The 26,835-nt window shown below is 42.9% G+C and overlaps 1 protein-coding gene across 2 annotated transcripts in view; it reads right to left on the bottom strand.

Moving 5' to 3' along the window:
* marchf6 (membrane-associated ring finger (C3HC4) 6) overlaps positions 1–26,835 on the bottom strand; it is a 107,258-nt gene that overhangs the window by 56,182 nt on the left and 24,241 nt on the right. For both annotated transcript variants that reach the window (XM_043719241.2, XM_043719242.2), the window contains exons 2-3: positions 12,869–12,965; positions 10,055–10,128 (exon numbers count right to left, since the gene is read on the bottom strand). In XM_043719241.2, coding sequence (XP_043575176.1) covers positions 10,055–10,128; positions 12,869–12,965 — 171 coding nt within the window. The remainder of the gene's footprint in view (positions 1–10,054; positions 10,129–12,868; positions 12,966–26,835) is intronic.

The raw sequence follows: 26,835 nt of genomic DNA, 5'->3' as shown, positions 1-26,835 counted from the left end.
AAGAAATCCCCATTCTTTTATTGGTGCATTTGTAATGAGAAGTTACACAGGAATAAAACATTACATCATATAAGGTTTATTATTTTACATTCATATTTTTCATTCAAGTTATAATAGGCTGTTCCTCCATTGATCACTCAGATCATGCTAAGCTTGTTAAAAGGGAAGACTGAAGGAAGCAAAAGTGTTAACACCCAATTTGGGGATAGGAATGGAAGTTAGCATGATGTGCTCCAGAAATTTAAGCCAAAGCCAGCTAGTAAACACACAACCTGGATAAAGTTTTAGCATTAGCAAAATTACTCTGCAGATGGGGGAAGCAGGAAAGTGGCACTTACATCTGAGTAAATGAAGTCCGATACAGCAAATTAAACTGATTTAGCATTTTTGAGATAATTAAACGTTTCCAGACGTTTCAGAGGAACATTACATAACCTCAGGATTAAGGAGCACAAGATGAGTGTCAAATACTTCAAATCAGAGCACAAATGAGGGTTTCAGGTCATTCCACGGTAAAAGTTTATAAATAGTCTCTCCTATTTTTTGTATTTAAAGAAGGAAATTCAAAGTATTCTGCATAAAATTAAAATGTAATTATATTTCTAACTGCACTAAGTCATTAGTGAGAAATAAAAAGGATCTAAAAACAAAAAAAGGTCCTGAGAAACAAAGGGCAATCTGTGAAGAGGTCTCAAGAGTCCTTGAAAATAATTTTGATCTATTTATGACACCTTAAACTAACAACATGGGGTTAAGACAATATCTTGAAATTCATTAACTTAGAATCACTTTGGGAGCATCATCACCAAGGCAGCAGTCAACCAAGCCATTTATAAAAACAATTATTCTTTTCACAGGATGTGAGCATTGTTAGCTAGGCAAGCATTTTACAGGAATGCAATGTCTATTATTGATTTTGCCCAGTCCTGGATGGCATGCTGGCCATCAACCATTCTGGACTGCTCCAACACCCAAAATGAATTCACCCTGAAGGCATAACTTACTGAGTCAGAGTTATACAGAAGAGAAACAGACCTTTGGTCCAACTCATTCACGCTGACCAGATAGTCTCATTTATCAGCTTTTGTCTCATTTCCCTCCAAATCCTTTCTATTCATATACCTGTCCAGATATCTTTTAAATGTTATAATGGTACCTGCCTCCACCACCTCCTCCAGCAGCTCATTCCATCCACACATCACCCATCAGGTCTCTTAAATATTTCCCCTCTAACCTTAAAGCTATACACTACGCTCGTGGTGGTCTCAGCACGTTCTCCATGCAGTCAGTTCAACTGATATCACAAATACAGCCTATGACAGCTAACTTTATCTCTTGTAAAACAGTGATGTTGATACAAAGGTTGTGTAGCTCCTAGTCAGTTATATACACTTGCTGCAGAATGTGGGTTGGCATTCATGCCAGTTTAGAAGTTCTCACATTCCAGCTTCCAAGTGTAGCCTAGACAAGGTTTTATAGAACCCAGATTCTCAATCTCTGGAGGAGAAAGTGAGGTCTGCAGATGCTGGAGATCAAAGTTGAAACTTTATTGCTGGAACAGCACAGCAGGTCAGGCAGCATCCAGGGAACAGGAGATTCGACGTTTCGGGCATAGGCCCTTCCTCAGGAATGAGCAGAGAGTGTTCAGCAGGAGAAGATAAAAGGTAGGGAGGAGGGACTTGGAGGAGGGGAGTTGGAAATGTGATAGGTGGAAAGAGGTCAAGGTGAGGGTGATAGGTCGGAGTAGGATGGAGGTGGAGAGGTCAAGAAGGAGACTGCAGGTCAGGAAGGCGGTGCCGGGCTGGAGGGATCCGGCTGAGACAAGGTGGGGGGAGGGGGGATGAAGAAACTGGTGAAGTCCAAGTTCATTCCCTGCGGTTGGAGGGTTCCCAGTCGGAAGATAAGACGCTCCTCCTCCGACCGTCGGGTTGTTGTGGTTTGGCGGTGGATGAGTCCAATGACCTGCATATCCTCGGTGGAGTGGGAGGGGGAGTTGAAATGCTGTGCCACAGGTTGGTTGGGTTGGTTCGTCCGGGTGGCCCAGAGGTGCTCTCTGAATCGCTCCGCAAGTAGGCGGCCTGTCTCCCCAATATAGAGGAGGCCACACCGGCTGCAGCGGATGCAGTAGATGATGTGGGTGGAGGTGCAGGTGAATCTGTGGCGGATATGGAAGTTTCCCTTGGGGCCTTGGAGAGAAGTGAGGGGGGAGGTGTGGGCGCAAGTGTTGCACCTCCTGCGGTTGCAAGGGAAGGTGCCAGGAGTGGTGGTTGGGTCGGTGGGGGGTGTGGATCTGACAAGGGAGTCGCGGAGGGAGTGGTCTCTACGGAAAGCTGATAGGGGAGGGGAGGGAAATATATCCTTGGTGCTGGGGTCTGTTTGGAGGTGGCGGAAGTGACGGCGGATGATGCGCTGTACATGGAGATTGGTGGGGTGGTAGGTGAGGACCAGTGGGGTTCTGTCCTGGTGGCGGTTGGAGGGGCGGGGCTCAAGGGCGGAGGAGCGGGAAGTGGAGGAGATGCGGTGGAGGGCACCGTCGACCACGTCGGGGGGGAAATTGCGGTCCTTGAAGAAGGAGGCCATCTGTGTTGTACGTATTTTGAACTGGTCCTCCTGGGAGCAGATGCGGCGGAGACGAAGGAATTGGGAGAATGGGATGGCGTTTTTACAGGGGGCAGGATGGGAGGAGGTGTAGTCCAGGTAGCTGTGGGAGTCGGTAGGTTTGTAGTAGATGTCCGTGTTGATTCGGTCGCCTGAGATAGAAACAGAAAGGTCTAGGAAGGGGAGGGAGGAGTCCGAGACTGTCCAGGTGAATTTGAGGTCGGGGTGGAAGGTGTTAGTGTAGTGGATGAACTGTTCAACCTCCTCGTGGGAGCACGAGGTAGCGCCGATACAGTCATCAATGTAGCGAAGAAAAAGATGGGGGGTGGGGCCAGTGTAGTTGCGGAAGATGGATTGTTCCACATACCCTACGAAGAGGCAGGCATAGCTGGGGCCCATGTGGGTGCCCATGGCTACTCCTTTTGTTTGGAGAAAGTGGGAGGATTGGAAAGAAAAGTTGTTCAGGGTGAGGACCAGTTCGGTCAGTCGAAGGAGGGTGTCGGTGGAAGGGTACTGGGTGGTACGGCGGGAAAGGAAGAAGCGGAGTGCTTTGAGTCCTTCGTGATGGGGAATGGAGGTGTACAGGGACTGGATGTCCATGGTGAAGATGAGGCGTTGGGGACCGGGGAAGCGGAAATCCTGGAGGAGGTGGAGGGCGTGGGTGGTGTCACGAACGTAGGTGGGGAGTTCTTGGACTAATGGGGACAGGACCGTGTCGAGGTATGCCGAGATGAGTTCGGTTGGGCAGGAGCAGGCTGAGACGATGGGTCGTCCGGGGCAGTCAGGTTTGTGGATTTTGGGCAGGAGGTAGAAACGGGCGGTGCGGGGTTGTGGGACTATGAGGTTGGAGGCGGTGGATGGGAGGTCAATGGGATGACCCCTTCTCCCACCTCCAACACACCCCGTCCACCTGGACACCCCGTGCTGGCCTCCTACCTGCCCTCGACCTCTTCATAGCAAACTGCCGCCGCGATATTAACCGCTACCTGAACTCCCACACTCCTCCCACCCACTCCAACCTCTCACCCTCGGAACGCGCAGCCCTCCACTCCCTCCGTTCCAACCCCAACCTCACCATCAAACCAGCTGACAAGGGAGGCGCAGTAGTAGTTTGGCGCACTGACCTTTACACCGCTGAGGCCAAACGCCAGCTCGCAGATACCTCCTCCTACCGTCCCCTTGACCATGACCCCACCCCCCACCACCAAACCATCATCTCCCAGACCGTCCATAACCTCATCACCTCAGGGGACCTCCCATCCACCGCCTCCAACCTCATAGTCCCACAACCCCGCACCGCCCGTTTCTACCTCCTGCCCAAAATCCACAAACCTGACTGCCCCGGACGACCCATCGTCTCAGCCTGCTCCTGCCCAACCGAACTCATCTCGGCATACCTCGACACGGTCCTGTCCCCATTAGTCCAAGAACTCCCCACCTACGTTCGTGACACCACCCACGCCCTCCACCTCCTCCAGGATTTCCGCTTCCCCGGTCCCCAACGCCTCATCTTCACCATGGACATCCAGTCCCTGTACACCTCCATTCCCCATCACGAAGGACTCAAAGCACTCCGCTTCTTCCTTTCCCGCCGTACCACCCAGTACCCTTCCACCGACACCTTCCTTCGACTGACCGAACTGGTCCTCACCCTGAACAACTTTTCTTTCCAATCCTCCCACTTTCTCCAAACAAAAGGAGTAGCCATGGGCACCCGCATGGGCCCCAGCTATGCCTGCCTCTTCGTAGGGTATGTGGAACAATCCATCTTCCGCAACTACACTGGCCCCACCCCCCATCTTTTTCTTCGCTACATTGATGACTGTATCGGCGCTACCTCGTGCTCCCACGAGGAGGTTGAACAGTTCATCCACTACACTAACACCTTCCACCCCGACCTCAAATTCACCTGGACAGTCTCGGACTCCTCCCTCCCCTTCCTAGACCTTTCTGTTTCTATCTCAGGCGACCGAATCAACACGGACATCTACTACAAACCTACCGACTCCCACAGCTACCTGGACTACACCTCCTCCCATCCTGCCCCCTGTAAAAACGCCATCCCATTCTCCCAATTCCTTCGTCTCCGCCGCATCTGCTCCCAGGAGGACCAGTTCAAAATACGTACAACACAGATGGCCTCCTTCTTCAAGGACCGCAATTTCCCCCCCGACGTGGTCGACGGTGCCCTCCACCGCATCTCCTCCACTTCCCGCTCCTCCGCCCTTGAGCCCCGCCCCTCCAACCGCCACCAGGACAGAACCCCACTGGTCCTCACCTACCACCCCACCAATCTCCATGTACAGCGCATCATCCGCCGTCACTTCCGCCACCTCCAAACAGACCCCAGCACCAAGGATATATTTCCCTCCCCTCCCCTATCAGCTTTCCGTAGAGACCACTCCCTCCGCGACTCCCTTGTCAGATCCACACCCCCCACCGACCCAACCACCACTCCTGGCACCTTCCCTTGCAACCGCAGGAGGTGCAACACTTGCGCCCACACCTCCCCCCTCACTTCTCTCCAAGGCCCCAAGGGAAACTTCCATATCCGCCACAGATTCACCTGCACCTCCACCCACATCATCTACTGCATCCGCTGCAGCCGGTGTGGCCTCCTCTATATTGGGGAGACAGGCCGCCTACTTGCGGAGCGATTCAGAGAGCACCTCTGGGCCACCCGGACGAACCAACCCAACCAACCTGTGGCACAGCATTTCAACTCCCCCTCCCACTCCACCGAGGATATGCAGGTCATTGGACTCATCCACCGCCAAACCACAACAACCCGACGGTCGGAGGAGGAGCGTCTTATCTTCCGACTGGGAACCCTCCAACCGCAGGGGATGAACTTGGACTTCACCAGTTTCTTCATCCCCCCTCCCCCCACCTTGTCTCAGCCGGATCCCTCCAGCCCGGCACCGCCTTCCTGACCTGCAGTCTCCTTCTTGACCTCTCCGCCTCCATCCTACTCCGACCTATCACCCTCACCTTGACCTCTTTCCACCTATCACATTTCCAACTCCCCTCCTCCAAGTCCCTCCTCCCTACCTTTTATCTTCTCCTGCTGAACACTCTCTGCTCATTCCTGAGGAAGGGCCTGTGCCCGAAACGTCGAATCTCCTGTTCCCTGGATGCTGCCTGACCTGCTGTGCTGTTCCAGCAATAAAGTTTCAACTCTCAATCTCTGGACCCAGCTCTGATCCTCACTGACCGATGTGTGGAAGAAAGACAAAATCCTAAACATGCGGAGATCAGTTGACTGCAGCAACTGTTGGAAGGTGCTAGCTTGAAGGAAAACAAACTGCTTGTATATGACTCCTCTCCAGATTTTGAATTGCCTTACTTCCTTAACCACTAACTCTTCATGAGAATGTAGAAATATATCAATCCACAGAATCCAGGTCAAAGATGTAGATGTAATCTTGATCTCTGGATGTACCACTCCCTGGGCCTCCAGATATACTCTGCTGATGAAACTTCACCTAGCCAAAAATTTCCCTTAATAGAACATCAATTTTGACAAATCAAAGTAAAATAAACCCTGAAGCAATTTAACTCCATAAGTAAAATGCCACCTCCATACTAAACTGCCTAAGACAAGACCAGAGCTCTTCACCTCCAAAACAACCCCACAACTTCTGACTACATCATTAAATACCCCCAAGTCTCATCACAAATCTAAATCCATCTATAACATTCATACCATACCACACCACATGATCAAACCTATCCCCCATGAAGCCCACCACAGCATTAAAATCCAACAAATACCTCACGACAGCATTCAATCCTCCCCGAGAAACAAGAGCCTTTACATCACTAAATTTCCTAAAAATAACTAACCACAGCAAAATGCCTCCAAAATAAAGCAATGTTTCCTTGCTGTGAACTAAATATTCCTCGTTCAGCACTAAACCATGTGGCCTCTGATTAAATCAATGATACCTCTCAGTCACAAGTGGATCCAGCTGGACTCTGTCAAGAGCTTAGCATGCAAAAGGGAAGGGTGCCCCTGCTCAGCTCCCAGGACTAATACAACTCTTCCTTTCCCAGAGATTTACCCAGCCCTGCAATCAGGCCCCACCATATCAGTCGCTATTACTCTACGAGTAAAAAACCCAAATCCCCAGACTACCCGCTCTTTATGCATTGAAATTATGATATGCTTTCTGACTAGTAGCAAAAATCATTACTGATCTAAGTTAGTCACTCAAAATGACAGGAAAAGAATAGGAGTAGCAGCATATTTCCTGCCATGGCAAATTACAAAATTATGAGGGGCATGGATAGGATAAATAGACAAAGTCTTTTCCCTGGACTTTGTCGGGTAGTCCAGAACTAGAGGGCATAGGTTTAGGGTGAGATGGGAAAGATATAAAAAAGACCTACAGGGTAACCTTTTGCACACAGAGGGTAGTGTGTATATGGAATGAGCTGCCAGAGGTGGTGGTGGAGGCTGGTACAATTGCAACATTTAAGAAACATTTGGATGGGTATATGAATAGGAAGGGTTTGGAGGGATGGGGCCGGGTGCTGACAGATGGGACTAGATTGGGTTGGGATGTGGACTTCAATAAGGCGTTTGACAAGGTTCCCCATGGGAGACTGATTAGTAAGGTTAGATCTCACGGAATACAGGGAGAACTAACCACTGGATACAGAACTGGCTCAAAGGTAGAAGACAGAGGGTGGTGGTGTTCGGTTGTTTTTCAGACTGGAGGCCTGTGACCAGTGGAGTGCCACAAGGATCGGTGCTGGGCCCTCTACTTTTTGTCATTTACATAAATGATTTGGATGCGAGCATAAGAGGTACATTAGTAAGTTTGCAGATGACACCAAAATTGGAGGTGTAGTGGACAGCGAAGAGGGTTACCTCAGATTACAACAGGATCTGGACCAGATGGGCCAATGGGCTGAGAAGTGGCAGATGGAGTTTAATTCAGATAAATGTCAGGTGCTGCATTTTGGGAAAGCAAATCTTAGCAGGACGTATACACTTAATGGTAAGGATCTAGGGAGTGTTGCTGAACAAAGAGACCTTGCAGTGCAGATTCATAGCTCCTTGAAAGTGGAGTCGCAGATAGCTAGAATAGTGAAGGTAGTGTTTGGTACGCTTTCCTTTATTGGTCAAAGTATGGAGTACAGGAGTTGGGAGGCCATGTTGCGAATGTATACGACATTGGTTAGGCCACTGTTGGAATATTGCGTGCAATTCTGGTCTCCTTCCTATTGAAAAGATGTTGTGAAACTTGAAAGGCTTCAGAAAAGATTCACAAGGATGTTGCCAGGGTTGGAGAATTTGAGCTAAAGGGAGAGGCTGAACAGGCTGGGGCTGTTTACCCTGGAGCGTCGGAGGCTGAGGGGTGACCTAATAGAGGTTTACAAAATTATGAGGGGCATGGATAGGATAAATAGACAAAGTCTTTTCCCTGGGGTCGGGGAGTCCAGAACTAGAGGGCATTGGTTTAGGGTGAGGGGAGAAAGATATAAATGAGACCTAAGGGGCAACTTTTTCACACAGAGGGTGGTACATGTATGGAATGAGCTGCCAGAGGATGTGGTAGAGATTGCTACTATTGCAACATTTAAGAGGCATTTGGATGGGTATATGAATAGGAAGGGTTTGGAGGGATATGGGCTGGGTGCTGACAGGTGGGACTAGATTGGGTTGGGATATCTGGTCGGCATGGATGAGTTGGACCGAAGGGTCTGTTTCCTTGCTGTACATCTCTATGACTAAATGACACATTCAGAAAACAACTGAAGTTGAAGAGGAAGATGAGGAATATAAGCTTAAGTTACTTGATAATATATAAACACACAAGTGAAAAACAAAAGTAGGCCATTTGGCTCCTTGAGCTTGCTCCATCCTTGAATAGGATCAAGCTGATCTGACAATGGCCTCAAAACCACTTTTTGGCCAATCCTTGAAACTCTCACTTGTAGTCAAGATTCGCTCTCTGTATTAATTTTCAACGACTCTGCTCCTTCTGCTCTCTGGGAATTAATTCCACAGTTTAGAAACTCAAACAAAATGCTTTCCTCATCACCATCTTAAATGTCTTCCACATGGGAAGACATCCTAGTCTCTTCCACATGAGAAAAGAACCTTTCAATATGCACCTTATCAAGTCCCCAGATAATCTTAACTGTTTTAATAAAATTACCTCTCATTCTTCTAAAATCCACTGGAAATTTCCAACTGTCTAAAAACAAAATGCCCTCAACACCAGATCTTTCAAGTGAGCCAGGAATGAACTAATTCTAATGCAAGCATGTCCTTTCCTAAATAAGGAGGCCAAACTGTATACAATACTCCAGATGTGATCTGACCAATATAGCAAACTTTTCGTAATTTTATATTATATTCCTCATTACAATAAATGAGAATTCCAATTTTTGTAGCTGCACATGAACCTTCTACTCGTTCATGGGCATCGGTGGCTGGCCAGCATCTATTGCCCGTCCCTAATTGCGCTTGATATGACATGCCATCTTGGTAATTCCTTTGTATTTGATATAGAAAGTATGAAAAAATCCAGTGAAGTTGATGGTTTCCCTTTTGAAAAAAATTTAGTAACCATACATTCATTCCATAATACTCAAAGTATCATGGCTTCCAAGGTTCTAAATTTAACTCCTGCTGGGACATTCTACCCCATTTCTGCATTGGATATACAAACATATATTGAGAAAGCATCGCTATATTCATCAAAAGAATTAAGACCAGTTATAAGCTTCTAATTCTATTCTGGACAATTCCAGTAACCACTAGTGAACCTTAGTCTTACCAAATGATAATATGTACACAACTGCCTGATGCCAATTTGAAACAAATACAAATCTGTGAAGACTGCAGTTCAAAATTGAAACATGTATGTAATTTGAACAAGATAAAAAGACGTGATCAAGAGTATATAGCGTTTGCCATGTTTGGATACCATTGATAATCTGTCGTGTTTACATTCATCCCGTTTATGCTATCTAAAGCAAAAATACAGTTGTAACTGTTAACAGTTTCCATTGCTGGAACTCAGGGCAACCCCAACTAACACCCCCAATACTGCTTTGTGATCAAATCAAAGTTAACTTGATGTGTGAAAATATGGAAACTCAACTGTTTAATATACAAGCACTTTATTCAATCTCCAAAAGGAAATCTGAATGCTCTATTTCAAACCATGGCCTGAACAAACAGTACTGAAGAGCGCAAGAGTTGACAACCGACATTGCCAAATTCTCGATCCCAACCATACTACTACTATATGGAAGGACACAAAAGCAAATCAACTAACTGACCACAACAGGCCATCAATGGCTCAAAGCAAGTTCCTTGATCAACCATCCAGCTGTATGGAATGTGTGGCTTAAGATAATTATTGACAGAAAATCAGCAGGACCAGAACAATCTTCAAAAAGTACACAAAACTGAGATCTTAGCCGCTGTACTTACTTGGTGTGAAAGCAAATCTGTGTTTGCATAATTCACAGTATTCTTTTCTGCTGTGTTTGAGCCACTGAACTAAACTGGAAAGAAAGTGAAAAATATTAATACTGTCAAGCGTGGATATTTACTCCTCTTTACAAAAAAAGAAATAATTTTCCAACAAGACAGCTTCTCCCATACCATAAAAAAAAATAGCAGTATTATTCCCACATGCATTCTTTAATAAAGTTTGTTTTAATTTTTGTTCAATGAATCCTCATTGTACACACTATATTTGCACAGTATCTACTACATGCAAGCAGATATTTAACAGTGTATAGTTTAGTTTCATTTCCAGCAGTTGCAACTTGTATAAACTGCAGTACTGTTACACAATCCTTATCCAAAATGCTCGGGTTCTCGCCTCAGGCGACTGACTGTGTGGAGTTTGCACATTCTCCCAGTGTCTGTGTGGGTTTCCTCCAGGTGCTCTGGTTTCCTCTCAGTCCAACAATGCGCAGGTTAGGTGAATTGGCCATGCTAAATTGCCCGTAGTGTTAGGTGAAGGGGTAAATGTAGGGGAATGGATCTGGGTAGGTTGCGCTTTGGCGGGTTGGTGTGGACTTGTTGGGCTGAAGGGCCTGTTTCCACACTGTAAGTAATGTAAAAAATGTATGAGCTGGTTTTCAGAATTTGGAATTTTTCAAATTTCGGAATAAGTGACAGCTCAACGATGAAATTTTTAAAAAATCTTACCTAACAGCAGACTCACCGAGTAACATGCTGAGACAGAATACATAAAAGAAACAAAAAAGAGGCACTTCTACTCAGACAAGACAACTACTCATTATTGATTAGGATTTAGAGAGAAGGCTCAAGATGTCAGATCTGTTTGGGCAGAGCTTGGAAACAACACAGGGTAGTCCATATTGGTGGGACTTGTTAACAGAACACTGAACTGCAGTACTAATATTCAGCACAAGATCAATATAGACTGGGTGAACCAATTTTGCACAACTATGGTAGAGTACCAATCCCTAGAGCGTACACAAGATGGGTTTCGGGAACACCTATGGATCAGACAATTTTGGATTTGGTGTTGAGCAAGGTCTTTTGGGAAATAGTAACCACACTATGGGAGAATTTTGCACAAATGTGACATTGTTCATTCTGAAACTAGAGTCTTAAATCTGAGCAAAAGGAAATTATGAGGGTATGAAGGACAATTGGCTATCGATGATTTGCAAAATAGGCAAAAATTTGACAGTAGACAGGTAATGGCTAGTGTTTAAATAAATATTACAAGGTTTGCTGCTGATAACATTTCTCCAAAGCTCAAATCCGCAAGAGAAAAGTGACTTTTAAGAATGCTACAGATTACTTAAAGTCTGAGGATTGGGAGAAATTTTGGACCAAAAAGGTCTAACAAACTGCAATGATAAGGGAAGAGATGAAGGATGCAAGCACACCTCCTCCCCCCCCCACCCCCAAAACATTACATCACATAACCACCCACCTATCATCTTCTCACAGCATCCTATCCACTTAGTAGCTGGTCCCTTACCTAGCTGGCTGGCACCCTACTTGCCTGGTATGCAATCCTAGCTAGCATCTTATTTATCTAGTATTCTACATCATATCCTCCAGCTCCTACCCCTACACACTGCAGTTCCAGCTCCTAACATCACACATAGTTAATGCACTCATGGTTTGACAGCAGCTGTCAAAGTGACCATCAGCGCCTTTAATTTTAAAATATGCAGCTGATTGTCTTGAAAGGGGGCAGAGTTCACCCTCTGTACAAAGAACCAAAATGACAAAATAAAAGTACAGCTCTATTTGAGGCGCTGTACTTCACTCAGAAGCACTGAACTCATCACTCGTAAAAAAGCCAGATCGACAATCTTCTTAAGATTGTCACTCTTCAGAAAACTGGGCCTCATTATCTCCATGCCACTGCTTTCCCCCAGCTCAGTTCTCAGCTTGTCTTAGTTTATAATAATCCCACTCAGACTAGAAATTTATAAATTTATTCTTCTCTACAGACTTGAGTACATACTCCAGATAGACGCTTTAAAGTGGTACTAAGGGAGTGCTACAATGTTGGAGACTGTGATGCAAATATTAACTAAGTAGAATTTTCTAGCTGGCACTAAATCTTGCAGGGGAGTGGAACTAATTCGATAGATCTACCAAACAACTAGCACTGCAGCATTGGTGGTGTTGAATGGCTTTCCTATGCATCATCATTATTTTACTTCTCCTGGGCTGAGAGAGAGGGTTGGGTGAATAAATCCCAGACCAGCAACAATTCAAATATTTAATTAGAATTAAATGCTTCAGTCATTAGATAAACAAAATAGAATAATTTGAATCACTTTGGAACCATTTAATATTGTTTTAATTTCCCACCTCTACTGCCAATGGGTAGGTTTTAAATTAACTACGCATAAGAGAGGACTGCAGACGCTGGAGACTAGAGTCCAAAGTGTGGTGCTGGAAAAGCACAGCAGGACAGGCAGCATCCGAGGAGCAGGAAAATCAATGCTTCCGGCAAAAGCCCTTCATTAGGAACCTTGAATCAGGACTTTTGCCGAAACATCGATTTTCATGATCCTCTGACGCTACCCTACCTTCTGTGTTTTTGCAGCACCACACTCTTGACTTTTAATTAACTACAAACATATTTCAAAATTAGTTGGTACAAATATTTATGCAATTGTATTCAAGAAAACCAATGTAGACAGAAACTTGTTTGTAGTTTTCATGTTATTTGCAATACTTTAACTGTTCTGCACAATTCTGTTTGATAAAGTCTATTATGCAACATATCAAACTTACCACTCTTGATGGATAAATTTGATACTGCCAGTGCACACACAAGGATGGTAAAGTGGCTTATCTGGGGTTCCTTCTGAACGACATACTCGACATATATCTGTATGAAGAAGAAAAGCATTATAGTATTTAAGTTTCAGTAAACTCTTACACTATAAACTATTCTGAAATGTTAAATTAAATAAATTTACTAAACTGCAAATACTGAAGAATCCCAATTAGCATTCAAAGAGCAGAAAAATATTGTTTTAATGAAAAACCCTTCCTCATTTTTTATTTAGAATGACTCAAGCAGCACAAGACAAATAAGTTAGTTGCAGGAGATTTGCAAGTAAGACCTTTCCCAAACCTCATTCTTCCACCTCCAATCACTTATGTGCAGCATCACTGTGTAACACTGCCTGAAGTCACTGAAATAAAGTATATGTGGGCTAACTGAGACTGAAAGTTAATCAAGAAAAAAAAACAAAAAACGACTAGATATCTAACTGTGCATTATTGAGCCATATATGATGCACAGCTGATAACAGCAAAGTGTTACTAATACTTCACACTGTGAAAATGTGCCAATTGCAAAGTCTAACAGTCTAAGCAAAGCTCCATTCATCTCTTTTCGGATGCAAAAACATAAAGCCATGCTCACTTTCTAATGACATTGACAGATTATAACATTAGAAAATGCTTTGAATATAAACTTTCAAAATAATTAGCTTCACACTACACTGCAATTACATGCCACCTAACAGTATCACAAATTAGATTAGATTACTTACAGTGTGGAAACAGGCCCTTCAGCCCAACAAGTCCACACCGACCCGCCGAAGCACAACCCACCCAGACCCATTCTCCTACATTTAACCCTTCGCCTAACACTATAGGCTATTTAGTATGGCCAAATCACCTAACCTGCACATTTTTGGACTGTGGGATGGAAACCGGAGGAAACCCACGCAGACAAGGGAGAATGTTCAAACTCCACACAGTCAGTTGCCTGAGGCATGAATTGAACCCGGGTCTCTGGCGCTGTGAGGCAGCAGTGCTAACCACTATGCCACTGTGCCGCCCAAGGTGGATTGCTAGAATGACTCACAAGTTGCTTAAGTGGAAAACAGAAGATTGTTAATGAGAGAAATCAAAAATGAAGTTCATATGCCAACATGTGAAGAGTTGAAAGGGTTGAGAAAAGGCTGCAGGGAGATGTGAAGGAAGAAAATTTGGCAAAGGGTAATAGGTTTTAATAGCTTAGAAGAATAAAAGAAAACCATAGCTTAAACTATTAAGCTGTCTATTCAGTTTTATAGATGTTGCCTGACGCACTGAATGTTTCTAGCATTTTCAATTTTAATAAATCATTTTCATTTAGTAAGATAAAAAAAAGTCAACATATGGCAATCATTCTGTGACCTGGTGATTACAGGAGTAACCAAACTGAAATCATGAGCACTAGAGTTTTTCGTTACTCCATTTTACTATGTGGGCCTCATCAATCAATGTAACATTACAGCCAAGCTTGATCTTATTTGAGCTTTCCAACAAATCAACTGATAATGAGCAATTTTAGTTGATTTTTTTATTTCTGGCCAAAACTATTAAGCCAATTTTAGGATCTTTAGCAGCATGATAACCAAAAGTAATCAAACACAAGCCAGGGTCCAAAATTTGCTTCAACCAGACCTGTATGGTGTAGTCCCAGGGATCAAATTGCTTACTGGAATGTTGGATGTTAGTGCCCTTCACAATTCTATATGCTTTGGAAACTTGGATAACCTGCAGGAGGCACCTTAATGCATTGGAGAAATACTATCGACAGTGCTTTCATAAGATTCTCCAAATCCAGTCGTCATCCAACAGCAGTGTCCTCTCCCAAGCCAACAGTCCCAGTGTGGATATACTCATCACCAAAACAATCACCTACCCCTGGCAAGATATGTCATTCCTATTTGACACTAAACACCCAAAGCAACTGTTCTAAACTGAGCTCTGTTGTGTCAGGAGACACACAGGGGCAACAGAAATGCTTTAGGGTTGTCCTCAAGTATCCGTGAACAGTTCAAATATACCTGTCAATTCATGGAAGGTCACAGCTTCTGGCCAACCAAAATAGAGAAGTTTCATTCAAATGACATTGAAGAATTTTGTCATTAATGCATAGTGGTGAGGCAGAGTCCTCCATGAGACCACACAATACTCCAAACTGTATGGTTCTTCAAGTAGCACCCTGCCCACAAAACGGAAGAGTCTGCAGATCATGATTTAAACTTACCGGCCATTTCAGAAAGAGAGTGGAAGAACTTCATGCTCAGTTCTGGAGAACTGCCGAGGTTTTAGGCTTCAAATGTTGATACAGTTTTTTGTTGAATGGGATACTACATCTCAGGAAGCAGTGTTTTTGGTCGAGGAGAATTATGTTGCAATCCCACAGCAGTGATAGCTCAACTACAGCCTAGTATTCATCACAAATAACTTTTTCTCATTGTTTTTTTTTAAACAACTAAGATTACTTCTTCAAAAGCTATCACAACTTCAATTATTGGACTTAAAACTATGCAACAAGATAATACCAGAGAACATTTGTACTGATCTTACTTTCCTTCGCTAAACTGTAGTCTGAAAAGTCAGGAGTAAACAAGGAATGGTACAAAACATAAACCCATTCTATAGTTTCATGGATTGGAGTTTCATCATCACCATCACTTATACTCAAATCCTCAACTCAATTGTCTTTCTACATCTTTCTTGAGATTCCTTTCATTTAAAAATAACTTCCTTCAGTTTTCATGCCACCAACATAGTTATTCAGTCTCACTTCTTTTTCTTTGAAATCTTTCCTCTTTAACATCTACCACAAGTCAGTTTCCTCTTGATATGTATATTATCAGGACTTTAACCTTTTCTAATTAAATTCAACAAATTTCTTTGCACATCTTCCAAGCACTTCATTTGTTACTTTTTCTACTCAGCAGATCTTTCTCCTCTAAAGCCACATTTCAATTATTTGGCAAATTAATCTCCTGTAAGATTGTGTTTCCACAATACAAAACTTCTATCCTGAAGAAGGCTCATTGGATTCGAAACATTAATTGTTTTCCTCTCTACAGATGTTGCGAGACTTGCTTTGTTTCTTCAGCGCTCTCGCATCTGCAGTCGTTCTTGTTTATGCTTCAAAACAACTTCCATCGGATCCACTGTTTGAGTTGTTTATTCAGCGTTTCAGGTAGCAAACACCTTTCTTCCTTACCAAATATGGTCGGTCTTACTGCATATTCCTCTTGCAGTGATTGTCCCTTAAACACTTGACTCCTTGCATTTGTTTTAGTTCTCTTACCTCTCTAAATCTATGACAATTCTTGGGGATTCTGAAATGAACTTCTCCTGATATTCAGGAGAAAAAGAATAGAGAGTGGCAATAATGCTTGATGCCAAGGATTGAGAATGAGGTGAAAAGATTCACATACAGTGATACAAGTAGCTCTCCGATAATACCATAGGTGTGTTCCAGCAAAACCTCACTTAATAGAAAATCACTTATTAGATCATGGGGCCTATGGGAAAAGTGGAGTTGGGACAGACCAACAAAAACTATCACTCACCATTGCTCAAAAATCACTCAAAGATCTAACACCAAGTATAAGCACAGCCAGAATGAAGGTTAAAACCATAAAAAAGTAAATTTAACACAGTACACTTAAAAAAATGTAAGAAAGCTATTCTCTGTACAGTACCTCTCATAGAAAGTTGCTCTATTGGTAACCAACATTGGTGCATGCGCAGTATGGCACAAAGACAGGTGCTGATATCACACATGCGCAGATCACAGGCGCAATCTTCAGTGCACATGCAGAACGGCACAAAGACTGGCAACGACGTTACACATGCAGGTATGGGTGTATAAGTAGAATGGTGTGGAAAATGTGGCGTGCATATTGGCGCATGCACAGGACAAAGTGCCCAAACTGATCCTCGTTTGAATTGTGCTATTGCCAATGGAAGTGAGCCTTCTCCAAAACTCAGTTCCCTAATTCTTCAGCGACATTATAGCCAAATTGAAAGTCATGCCAGAACTACCTACATTAGTGAAACTTAAGGAGCAACCAGTAGATATTATTGCAGTAATCCAATTGCCACATGTGGTGTCATGTAACAAGCGCTGTACTGACTAAATGCACAGTCCTTACAGGTGATATTTTTGAACTTTCAGAAGCATTGCATCTGGAAAAGCAATGCAATAATTGAAAGCTTCTTTGTATAAATTGAATTTAGCAGATAGAGCATTTCATAAATTCATAGAATCCCTTCAGCGTGGAAATAGGCCCTTTGACCTTACAAGACCACGCCAACCCTCCGAAGGGTATCGCACCCAAACCCATTCACCATTACTCTACATTTATCCCCTACACATCCCTGAACACTATGGGTAATTTAGCATGGCTGATGCACCTAACCTGGCAAAGGTGAGGACTGCAGATGCTGGAGATTAGTGTCGAAAGCGTGGTGCTGGAAAAGCACAGGTCAGGCAGCATCCGAGGAGCAGAAACACCGACGTTTCAGGCAAAAGCCCTTCATCAGAAATGGCTTTTGCCTGAAATGTCGATGTTCCTGCTCTTCAGATGCTGCCTGATCTGCTGTGCTTTTTCAGCACCACACACTCAATTCACCCAACTTGCACATCTTTGGATTGTGGGAAGAAACCGGAGCACCTGGAGGAAACCCACGCAGATCACGGGGAGAACGTGCAAACTCCGCACAGACAGTTGCCTGAAGCTTGAAGTGAACTCGGGTCCCTGGTGCTGTAAGGCTGCAGTGCTAACCACTGAGCCACCATGCTGTTCCATGTTGAAAGGGAAGTTAAGGAGGACAGAAACTGACTGGGCATAATGGGTTAGTCATAGACATTCACCTGAGAGCTAGGTAAAGAGAAAGAAATACTTGGACATAGTACTTCCATGGTTATTGGTCATTCTAAAACACTTCACAGCCAATAATGTCTCTCTGAAGATCAGATACTGTAAAGCAGAAAAGGAGAACAGGCTCTAACCACAATATTGTGGAGTTTCAAAGCAGTTGTGATTTTTAAATCAAGTAATAAAATAATTGGGATTGAGCATTCTGCAGTCCTTAACAAAGTTAGCTCTGCGAATGCTGAGCAGACATAATGATGAGGCATTTCCCTTTACAAAAACATGGTAGAAAAATGTGGGTGGGCTGATATCATACTTATCACCATGAAGTAGGTTTTGTAGACAGAACCTATCTGCAGAGGCAAGATTTCTGCATAAAACAGAACTAATGTTAGTTATCAAACAGGTGTAGGAATCAGTGCATATGTAATTTTCCAGAGCAAATCTGAATGAAATATTTCCAAAACAGAGCAAATCCCAAGTCAATTAAGGTAAAAGAGATTTGCACATTTAATACGGAGTAGCCAAAGTGAGTATATCCTAGATAACTGAAAATATTGATGAGAAAATACAGAAGAAAAAGGCCAGTGATACATGCCAGAATAATAATGGCAATAAAGACCAGGGAGACTGACTAAAGTTGGAATAAAGGCTGTGCTGAAACAAATAGTAACATCTCTTCAAACACAGTAATAGCAAACGATTAGTGAAGGATAGAGTAGGCCCTATAAGGAAAAAGCAAGGTAAGCTGCTCACTGAAGCTAAGGGTATGGCAGAGATACTAAATGAGTATTTTACTTCTCTTTACCAAACTAGAAAATAGTGACAATGGCTTAGTTGAAAATGTGAATGTTGAGCAACTGAGTGACATAGTGATAGACAAAGAGGGGGTACTAAAAAGGCAGGCAACATTCAGGTAAGACATCACCAAACCCCCAGACAGAATGCATCCTAAATTTCTGAGGGAGTAAATTGCAGAGCATTGTCAGAAATTTTTCATGCCATCTGAACACAGGATTAGTCTTGGGGTACTGGAGGGTTGAATACGTGACACCACTGTTTATGAAATGGGCAATGGATAACCCAGGAAACTACAGACCATTCAGCCTGGGAGAACTGATGGATAACAAAATATAGGGCAAGACAAAGATACACTTGGAAATAAGTTAATATGAGACAGCCAACATGGCAGATTACATCTGACAAATTCAATTGAGTTCTTTGACAGCATCTCTCAGGCAGTGGATGAGAATAGTGCAATGGATATTGGATAATTGGACATTCAGAAAACATTTGATACGATACCACATGGCAGGATGGTTAGCAAATTAGAAACTTTTGGGATTGATGGATCCTTGGCAGCATGAGTTAGCAGTTGGCTAAAAGATGGAAAACAGAGGGTAAGCACAGTTAGGAAATTCTCAGATTGGAGACCAGTTGAAAGTGGTGTCCTCCAGGAATCATTATTGCAACTGTTGCTTTTTCTGGTTTATATAAACGATTTGGAGATTAATGTTTGTTTTAAAAAATTCTCAAGGTCAGGTTCGTAGGAGAGTAGTCTGACACAGAACAAACGACCAAGAGGCGAGTCTGCTAGAATATGAGCATTTTATTCCCCGCAGCGTCGCCACAACCAGGTCTCATACTTACAACGGGTCTGGCTTATACTCACTCTACATGTTACCGGAACTGGGAGCCGTCAGTTCTCGTAGAGCGGTTGCCAACAACCCACGCTCGGCGGTTAAACGTAACCCCGGAGCAGACTCACCGAACTGGAGACTTTTCCAGCTGATATACTCTTTTCCAGATATAAACATTCATGTGAACAGCAGAGCAAGGCTAAAAAACACATTCCATTCTGGTTACATACAGATAAGAAGATTCACACGGGGAGGTGTGTAATAAGATTCACACGGGACTAAGCAACACCTCCATTCCGGTTAGATTCACACATGTATTGGGACATAATTTTTAACCGTTTCACCACAATGTTGAAGACAAGATCTCCAAACTTTCCAATGATACTAAGCTAGACAGAATAGAGAATTGAGGATGATGCTGAACAACTCAGGGGGACAATGATAAGTTGGCCAAACTTCAAACATTGGCAGTTGAACGTCAATGAACGAAATGTGATGTAATGCATTTTGGTTGAAGAAATATGGAGACTACAGAGGCTTAAATGGTACAACTTGAGGGAAGTACAGGAGCAGATGGACCTTGGAGTTCACGTGCACGATTCTCTGAAAGTGGCCAGGCAAGTTGAAACAGTTCAAGCAGATTATAGAATCCCTGGGTTCATCAATTGAGGCAGCTGGTAAAAAAACAAGGAAGTGATGTTACACCTCTACAAATCATTAGTTAGACCACCTTTGGGGTACTGTGTTCAATTCTGGGCATCTTAGAATCCCTAGTGTGGCCCTTCGCCCCAACAAGTCCACACTGACCCTCCAAAGAGTAACTCACCCAGACCCATTCCCCTACACTATATTTACCCCTGACTAATGCACTTAACCTACACATCCCTGAACCCTATGGGCGTTTTAGCATGGCCAATTCACCTAACCTGCACAGCTTTGGACTGTGGGAGGAAACTGCAGCACCCAGAAGAAACCCACGCAGACATGGGGAGAATGTGCAAAGTCCACTCAGATAGTCGCTCAAGGCTGGTATTGAACCCTGGTCCTTGGCACGGTGATGCAGCAGTGCTAACCACTAAACTACTGCGCCACCCTTACTGAAGGAGGTTAAAGTCGTGGACAGAATGTGAAAGAGATTTACTACAATAATACCAGGTACAAGGTATTTTAGGAATGATTAGAGAAATTGGGCTTATTTACCTTGGAATGGAAACGATTAAGAAGTGATCTTATTGAGGTGTTCAAAATTATGAATAATTTTGACAGAGTAAAGAAAGGTATTATTTCCACTAGTTGATATATCAGTAACCAGGAGTCACAACTCCAAAGACTGGCAGCAAGATAGCTACGAGTGAGATGAACAGACACTTCGTTACTCAGAGTTGTTGGAATTTGGAATGGGCTGCCTAGGAGAGTGGTAGTGGAGGAGATGGGTTCCAGAGGAATTTTCAAAAAAAAAAGCCTGATACATATTTTAAAATGATATAAATTTAGAGGGCTACACAAATAAGTTTGGAGATTAGAAACTAGCTGGGTAACAGTGCAGGGTCAAATGGCTTCCTGCTGGACTGTAAAATTCTATGATACTGCATATTTCTTTCCACAACCACAAGACATCTCAAAATGATTTACCACCAAAGCAACACTTAAACAGTAGTCACTGTAGCAATGTAGAAAAGCTGCTTTCGTGGCCAATGCCACTGCTAGGTGGAGTACCTCATGTGTAAAATTAGTGTTGTTTTTAAACAAATATAATAAATTGCGTAATCTTAGGTTTGATGTACAACTATAAAATTCCCATGATTATAGGGAATCCCAGTCACATCCTCAACATAAGGTTGCTAAGGAAAAAGTCAAAATTAAAGTCCATTTTTATCTACGCCCCACAATTTACGAGCAAGCCCAGCATAACCATCTTCAATAAAAATAATTAGGGTCATAGAGTCCGAGATATATGGGCACAGAAACAAACCCTGTGGTCCAACACGCCATGCCAACCAGCTACCCCAAATAAATCTAATCCCATTTATCAGCATTTGGCCTGTATCCCACTAAACCCTCACTATTCATATACCCATCCAGATGCCTTTTACATGTTGTAATTGTACCAGCTTCCACCACTTCCATTGGCAGCTCATTCCATATGCATTACCCTCTGCGCGAAAACGTTGTCCCTTAGATCCCTTTTAAATCTTTCCCTTCTCACCTTAAACCTACTAAAGAGTTTTCGATTCCTCCATTCGAGGGAAAAGACCTTGAACATTTACCCTATCCTTGTCCCTCATGACTTCATAAACCCCTATGGTCACCCCTCATCCTCTGACGATCCAGGGAAAATAGCCCCAGTCTATTCAGAAACTCCCTATAGCTCAAACCTTCCAACCCTGGCAATATCCTTGTAAATCTTTCCCAAACTCTTTCAGATTTCACAACAGGGAGACTAGAATTGCGTGCAATACAGATTGTTCTGCAATAATATGCGTTTCATTAGTGCAAATTTGCTATAACATGATGAATTGGGGGCAGTGTTTCTATAGTGTGAACTTTTAAAGTATACATTGGTTTTAATTTGATTCCGGCCCCATTAGTTTAAATGGTGCTGCAATTATGTGATGTTCTTATATTGCCCAAGAATGGAACTCCTGCATTATGGCAGAACCGACTAGACTCCAAAGGTGGCCATACCAATGTCCTGTACAGCTGCAAATGACCTCCCAACTCCTATACTCAATGCATCGACCAATAAAAGCAAACATACCAAATGCCTTCCTCACTATCTATCTACCTGTGACTCCACTTTCAAGAAACAATGAACTTGCACTCCAAGTTCTCTTTGTTCAGTAACACTCCCTAGGTCCTTACCATTAAGTGTATAAGTTCTGTCCTCTGAATGAATACTCAACGGTAGTTTCAGGTTTTCCTTTCGTCACCATTAGTAATGATGCTACATTAATCCTGAGTTCCCTTTGGCAATTCTCACCTTTGACCAGACAAAATGGCCTCAAGGTAAGTGAAGGTCACTTGGGCATTACAACGTTTTGGAAATGCATCTAGATATTTTACATTAATGGCATCACGGCACATTTGTGGATGGATCGCTTTAGTCATCTTAAATGCTGGCACATCTCATGCACTAGAAAGTGATGTAAAGAGCACAGCAGCAAATTTGCAAGAGCAAACTCCTACAGAAGTAATGCAATTATACTCAGAAAATCCACGTGCCTCCAGTTCTTTGAAGCTGTCCAACTGATGCCACTTCTCTACTTTTTTCCCTAGCCCTGCAATTGTTTTATTCCTTGAAGTCCTTACTCAATTACTTTTGAATATTACTATTTAATCTGCTTCCACTGCCTTTTCGGTCAGTTCAACCTGGAGGATAAAAGAATGTTTTTCCGTGCCTCATCTCTGGTTGTTTTGCCAACCAACTTAAATCGGAGTCGACGGGTTGCACAAATCTTCTACCACTGGAAATAATGACTCTTCAACTAGTCTAAATAACTCCAACATGACCTTGAATATCTCTTATTAAATCTTTGTCTTTCCTTTCTTCTGCAGAGAAAAATCCTAATTTGCCAGCTTCTTAACATAAGAGTCCCAAAGTCATGAAACACTGGTAAACATTTTTCAAGAAAGAAGGACAGTTGTTATACCTTCAACAAAGTTTCAAGAATTGTGGAGAGGGAACCAAAGTCCAGTAACTCAAATACTTTTTCATTGATACTGGTTGCCTGTTGAAAACAGCTGCACAATGAGGGTAACTTACTGAATGCTTCAGCACTGAGAACATGTTGATGTTCAGCTTCTCTATGCCTCATTGAAGTAGCCACCCTTGTAACTACTTCCACAGTAGCATTATTATCCATGCACCACAAGTCTCAGCATTATCATCAGCTTAACCAGTTGTATTTCTCTTAGTCTTTGGGCATTAGGAGCTTACATTTCTGGAATTGCATACAGTCAATCTGCTGAACCCATAAAGTTAAAAAAAACTTGATATCATTCAGGCCTTTTGGATTTCTTCATAGTTGACTGCCGAACAGTTGACATGGTTTAACAGTGTTGGCCTTTTGAACACTCTGATGAGTAACAAGCGGTGTTCTTCCCTAGGATGCTTCTGGCAAAGAATGATACCTGATCTGGATGTAGGATGTCAACCTGAGCTACAAATCTTCTCAAAACTCGCTAACACCTGATCCATCAGTTGCATACTTCCAATTGCAGTTTGGCCCTTGGCTCAGTATGCTTTAGCTGGTATCCATTTGTTGAAGAGGGCGGTTGCATCTGCATTAAAGATGTAAATGCATGTGCATTCTTTAATAAGCTTTGGAAATTGCTTATGTCAGTCTTCCAGTAGCAACTATAATGGATCAACATTTATCTACTGATGAATAAAATGCAGGCCTGAAGTGGGGTATTTAATGTCTGCTTCATCCGTTTGACTGAGAAATTCCTCACACATGCTATTTAAGTCCACAAGTTGATCATAAATGACTCCAGGTAACAGTATCATTTCAGAAGGGATTATGCACTTCAAAAGCAAATCAGAGCAGGACTTATATACTTAGTGGTAAGATCCTGGGCAGTGTTGCTGAACAAAGAGACCTTGGAGTGCAGGTTCATAATTCCTTGAAAGTAGAGTTACAGGTAGATAGGATAGTGAAGGTAGTATTTGGTTTGCTTTCCTTTCTTGGTCAGAGAATAGGAGTTGGGAGGTAATGTTGTGGCTGTACAGATGTTGGTTAGGCCACTTTTGGAATACTGAGTGCAATTCTGGTCTCTTTCCTATTGGAAGGATGTTGTGAAATTTGAAAGGGTTCAGAAAAGATTTACAACGATGTTGCCAGGTTGGAGGATTTGAGCTATGGGGAGAGTCTGAATAGTCTGAGGCTGTTTTCCCTGGAACGGCAGAGGGTGAGGGGTGACCTTAAACAGGTTTATTAAATCATGAGGGGCATGGATAGGATAAATTGACAAAGTCTTTTCCTTGGGATCGGGGAGCTCAGAACTAGAGGGCACAGGTTTAGGACGAGGGGGGAAAGATATGAATGAGACCTAAAGGGCAACGTTTTCACAGAGAGGCTGGTGCGTGTATGGAATGCGCTGCCAGAGGAAATGGTGGAGGCTGGTACAATTACAGCATTTAAAAGGCATCTGGGTGAGTACAAATAGGAAGGGTTTAGAGGATATGCTGGCAAATGGGACTAGATTGATTTAGGATTCAAAGTTGAGAAGATTTGTAACTCGGGTGCTCGTTGTTGTCGTTCTATTCACCAAGCTGGGAATTTGTGTTGCAGACGTTTCGTCCCCTGTCTAAGCGACATCCTCAGTGCTTGGGAGCCTCCTGTGAAGCGCTTCTGTGTTGTTTCCTCCGGCATTTATAGTGGTTTATCTCTGCCGCTTCCGGTTGTCAGGAATAGAATAAATGGTCAGCATGGACGATTTGGACCGAAGGGACTGTTTCCGTGTAGTACAACTATGACTCTAATTATTAATCAGATATGATTTTCAGGACAATGCTGTATCTCTGAACAGCCAACATTAAAACACCACCAAGTTAGAGACTACACAGTATGAAACTAAGTCCTAGCAGTTAAGATCACCATGGAAATTTACAACATGCAAAATACACGTGGCTGGAAATTAATAATATGTAGAACAATATTAGGATTGAATGGGTGAAAGCAATAAACGGATCTCAATAGTTATTATAATTCACAAAGCTTGGTGTGTGCATAATGAAGATAACTGAACATTACTATAATTCCCTCAAGTGTGCACAAGTCTTATTTCGGGTCATATCAACCCTTGACTGTAAGAAAACAAGATAATTTTCCTAACGATTCCCTCAATAGCAAATTAACTGAGGTCAATCTGTTTTAGCATGAAAGTAGCATGATCAAGTACAAAGGCTAGCAGAATAGGATAGAGATTTCATTGGAGAACTTGGGAGAGGTAGTGAAGGGGAGACTGTCTCTGCTCCGGAACTACATGTCAAACAAGAGACAGTGATTTTATGAATGAAAATTGGAACAAAGATTTCAAACCTCAAGACGCCTGTGCTCTTCCAGTTCTGACCTTTTGAAGATTTATATTTAATCACTCCAGTACAAATAGCTATGCTTTCAACTATCATGGCTTTAAGCTCTGGAATTCCATCCAAAACACTCTGCTTCTTTACCTCTGTTCTCCCTTACGATATTCCCTAATGCCCAACCTTAAGACCATGGCTCTGCTCATCTGCTGAATCATATTTGGCACAGTATCAATTTTTTGTTTGATAACACACCTATTAAATGCCATGGGGTGCTTTACTGCTTTATAAACACAGTTGTTTTGGTTATTTCAAATGGCACATGCATTTCAACCTGCTGCATCACCAAGTTACATGATGTAACCTTATCATCATGCCTCGTAGTGGTACACAGACGAAGAAAACATCACGGACCTTCCATCATAAATTAGGGAGAATTATCAAGGACTTGCAAGAAGAGTTACTCTGTCTAATTTCAAGCATTTCTTCATGGCTGTTTGCAAACAATAGTCATAAACCTGGGAGTAGATTTTTCACAGCCTCTACTAGTCTCCAAGTATGGAGGTGAGAAAAAAAAACACCCGACATGATTGAACTATCAAGTGCTCAATTTCAGCTCTTCATTGGTTAAAAACAAAATGAACCCTGCTCCTTCAACAATACTACAGGAATTGAACAACTTTTTAAAAAGTCATTACCCTTATAGAACAAATCCAGGAGACAAGGAACTGAGGCACAGTTAAGGCAACAATTAATATGGAAACACAATTTCTGTGCACTACCATAGATTTTACTCATCTGATTTAATACACGAAACAAAAGTGAGACTTGCAGAAAAATACATTTTAAAGCTAAGTGAGACTAGGCTTGACATATTGCTCAACTAATTCCAGCTTAATCAATTGATTTGTGTGTGACAAGATAGCCTTGTGTGAGACAAGATAGCCTTGTAATTACTTTTGGTACATGCAGCAAGACTAAAATACAAAAAGATCACATCACTCAAATTCCTTCATGACTAAATGGGGGTCAGTTGCCCAGTCGGCTGGACAGTTGGCTTGCAATACAGAATGACACCAACAGTGCAGGATCACATCCCATACCAGCTGTGGTCACCATCAAGGTCCCATCTTCTCAATCTCAGCCCTTGCCGGAAACGTGATGCCGCTCAGCTTAAACTCACCACAAATTGCCTCTCTCAATGAGGTCCCCTGGGACCATGATGACCTTGCGTTTACATTAACTTTGCAGTTGCTTCATATTCCACAGCTACTCCCGTTTCAAATGAAATCTGTGCAAAGTTTGAGGAGCTAGTTGGCAGTATGCGTTGTATATGCATGCAAGGTTTGATAAAAACATCGTGAAGAAATCACACTGATTTGAGTCACTCAGAACATGGAA

Source organism: Chiloscyllium plagiosum, unplaced genomic scaffold (assembly GCF_037043375.1).
Source record: "Chiloscyllium plagiosum isolate Xiang-an unplaced genomic scaffold, Cpla_swu_hap1 HiC_scaffold_34, whole genome shotgun sequence".
NCBI classification, from domain to species: domain Eukaryota; kingdom Metazoa; phylum Chordata; class Chondrichthyes; order Orectolobiformes; family Hemiscylliidae; genus Chiloscyllium; species Chiloscyllium plagiosum.
This window is presented reverse-complemented; position numbering and strand designations above follow the sequence as displayed.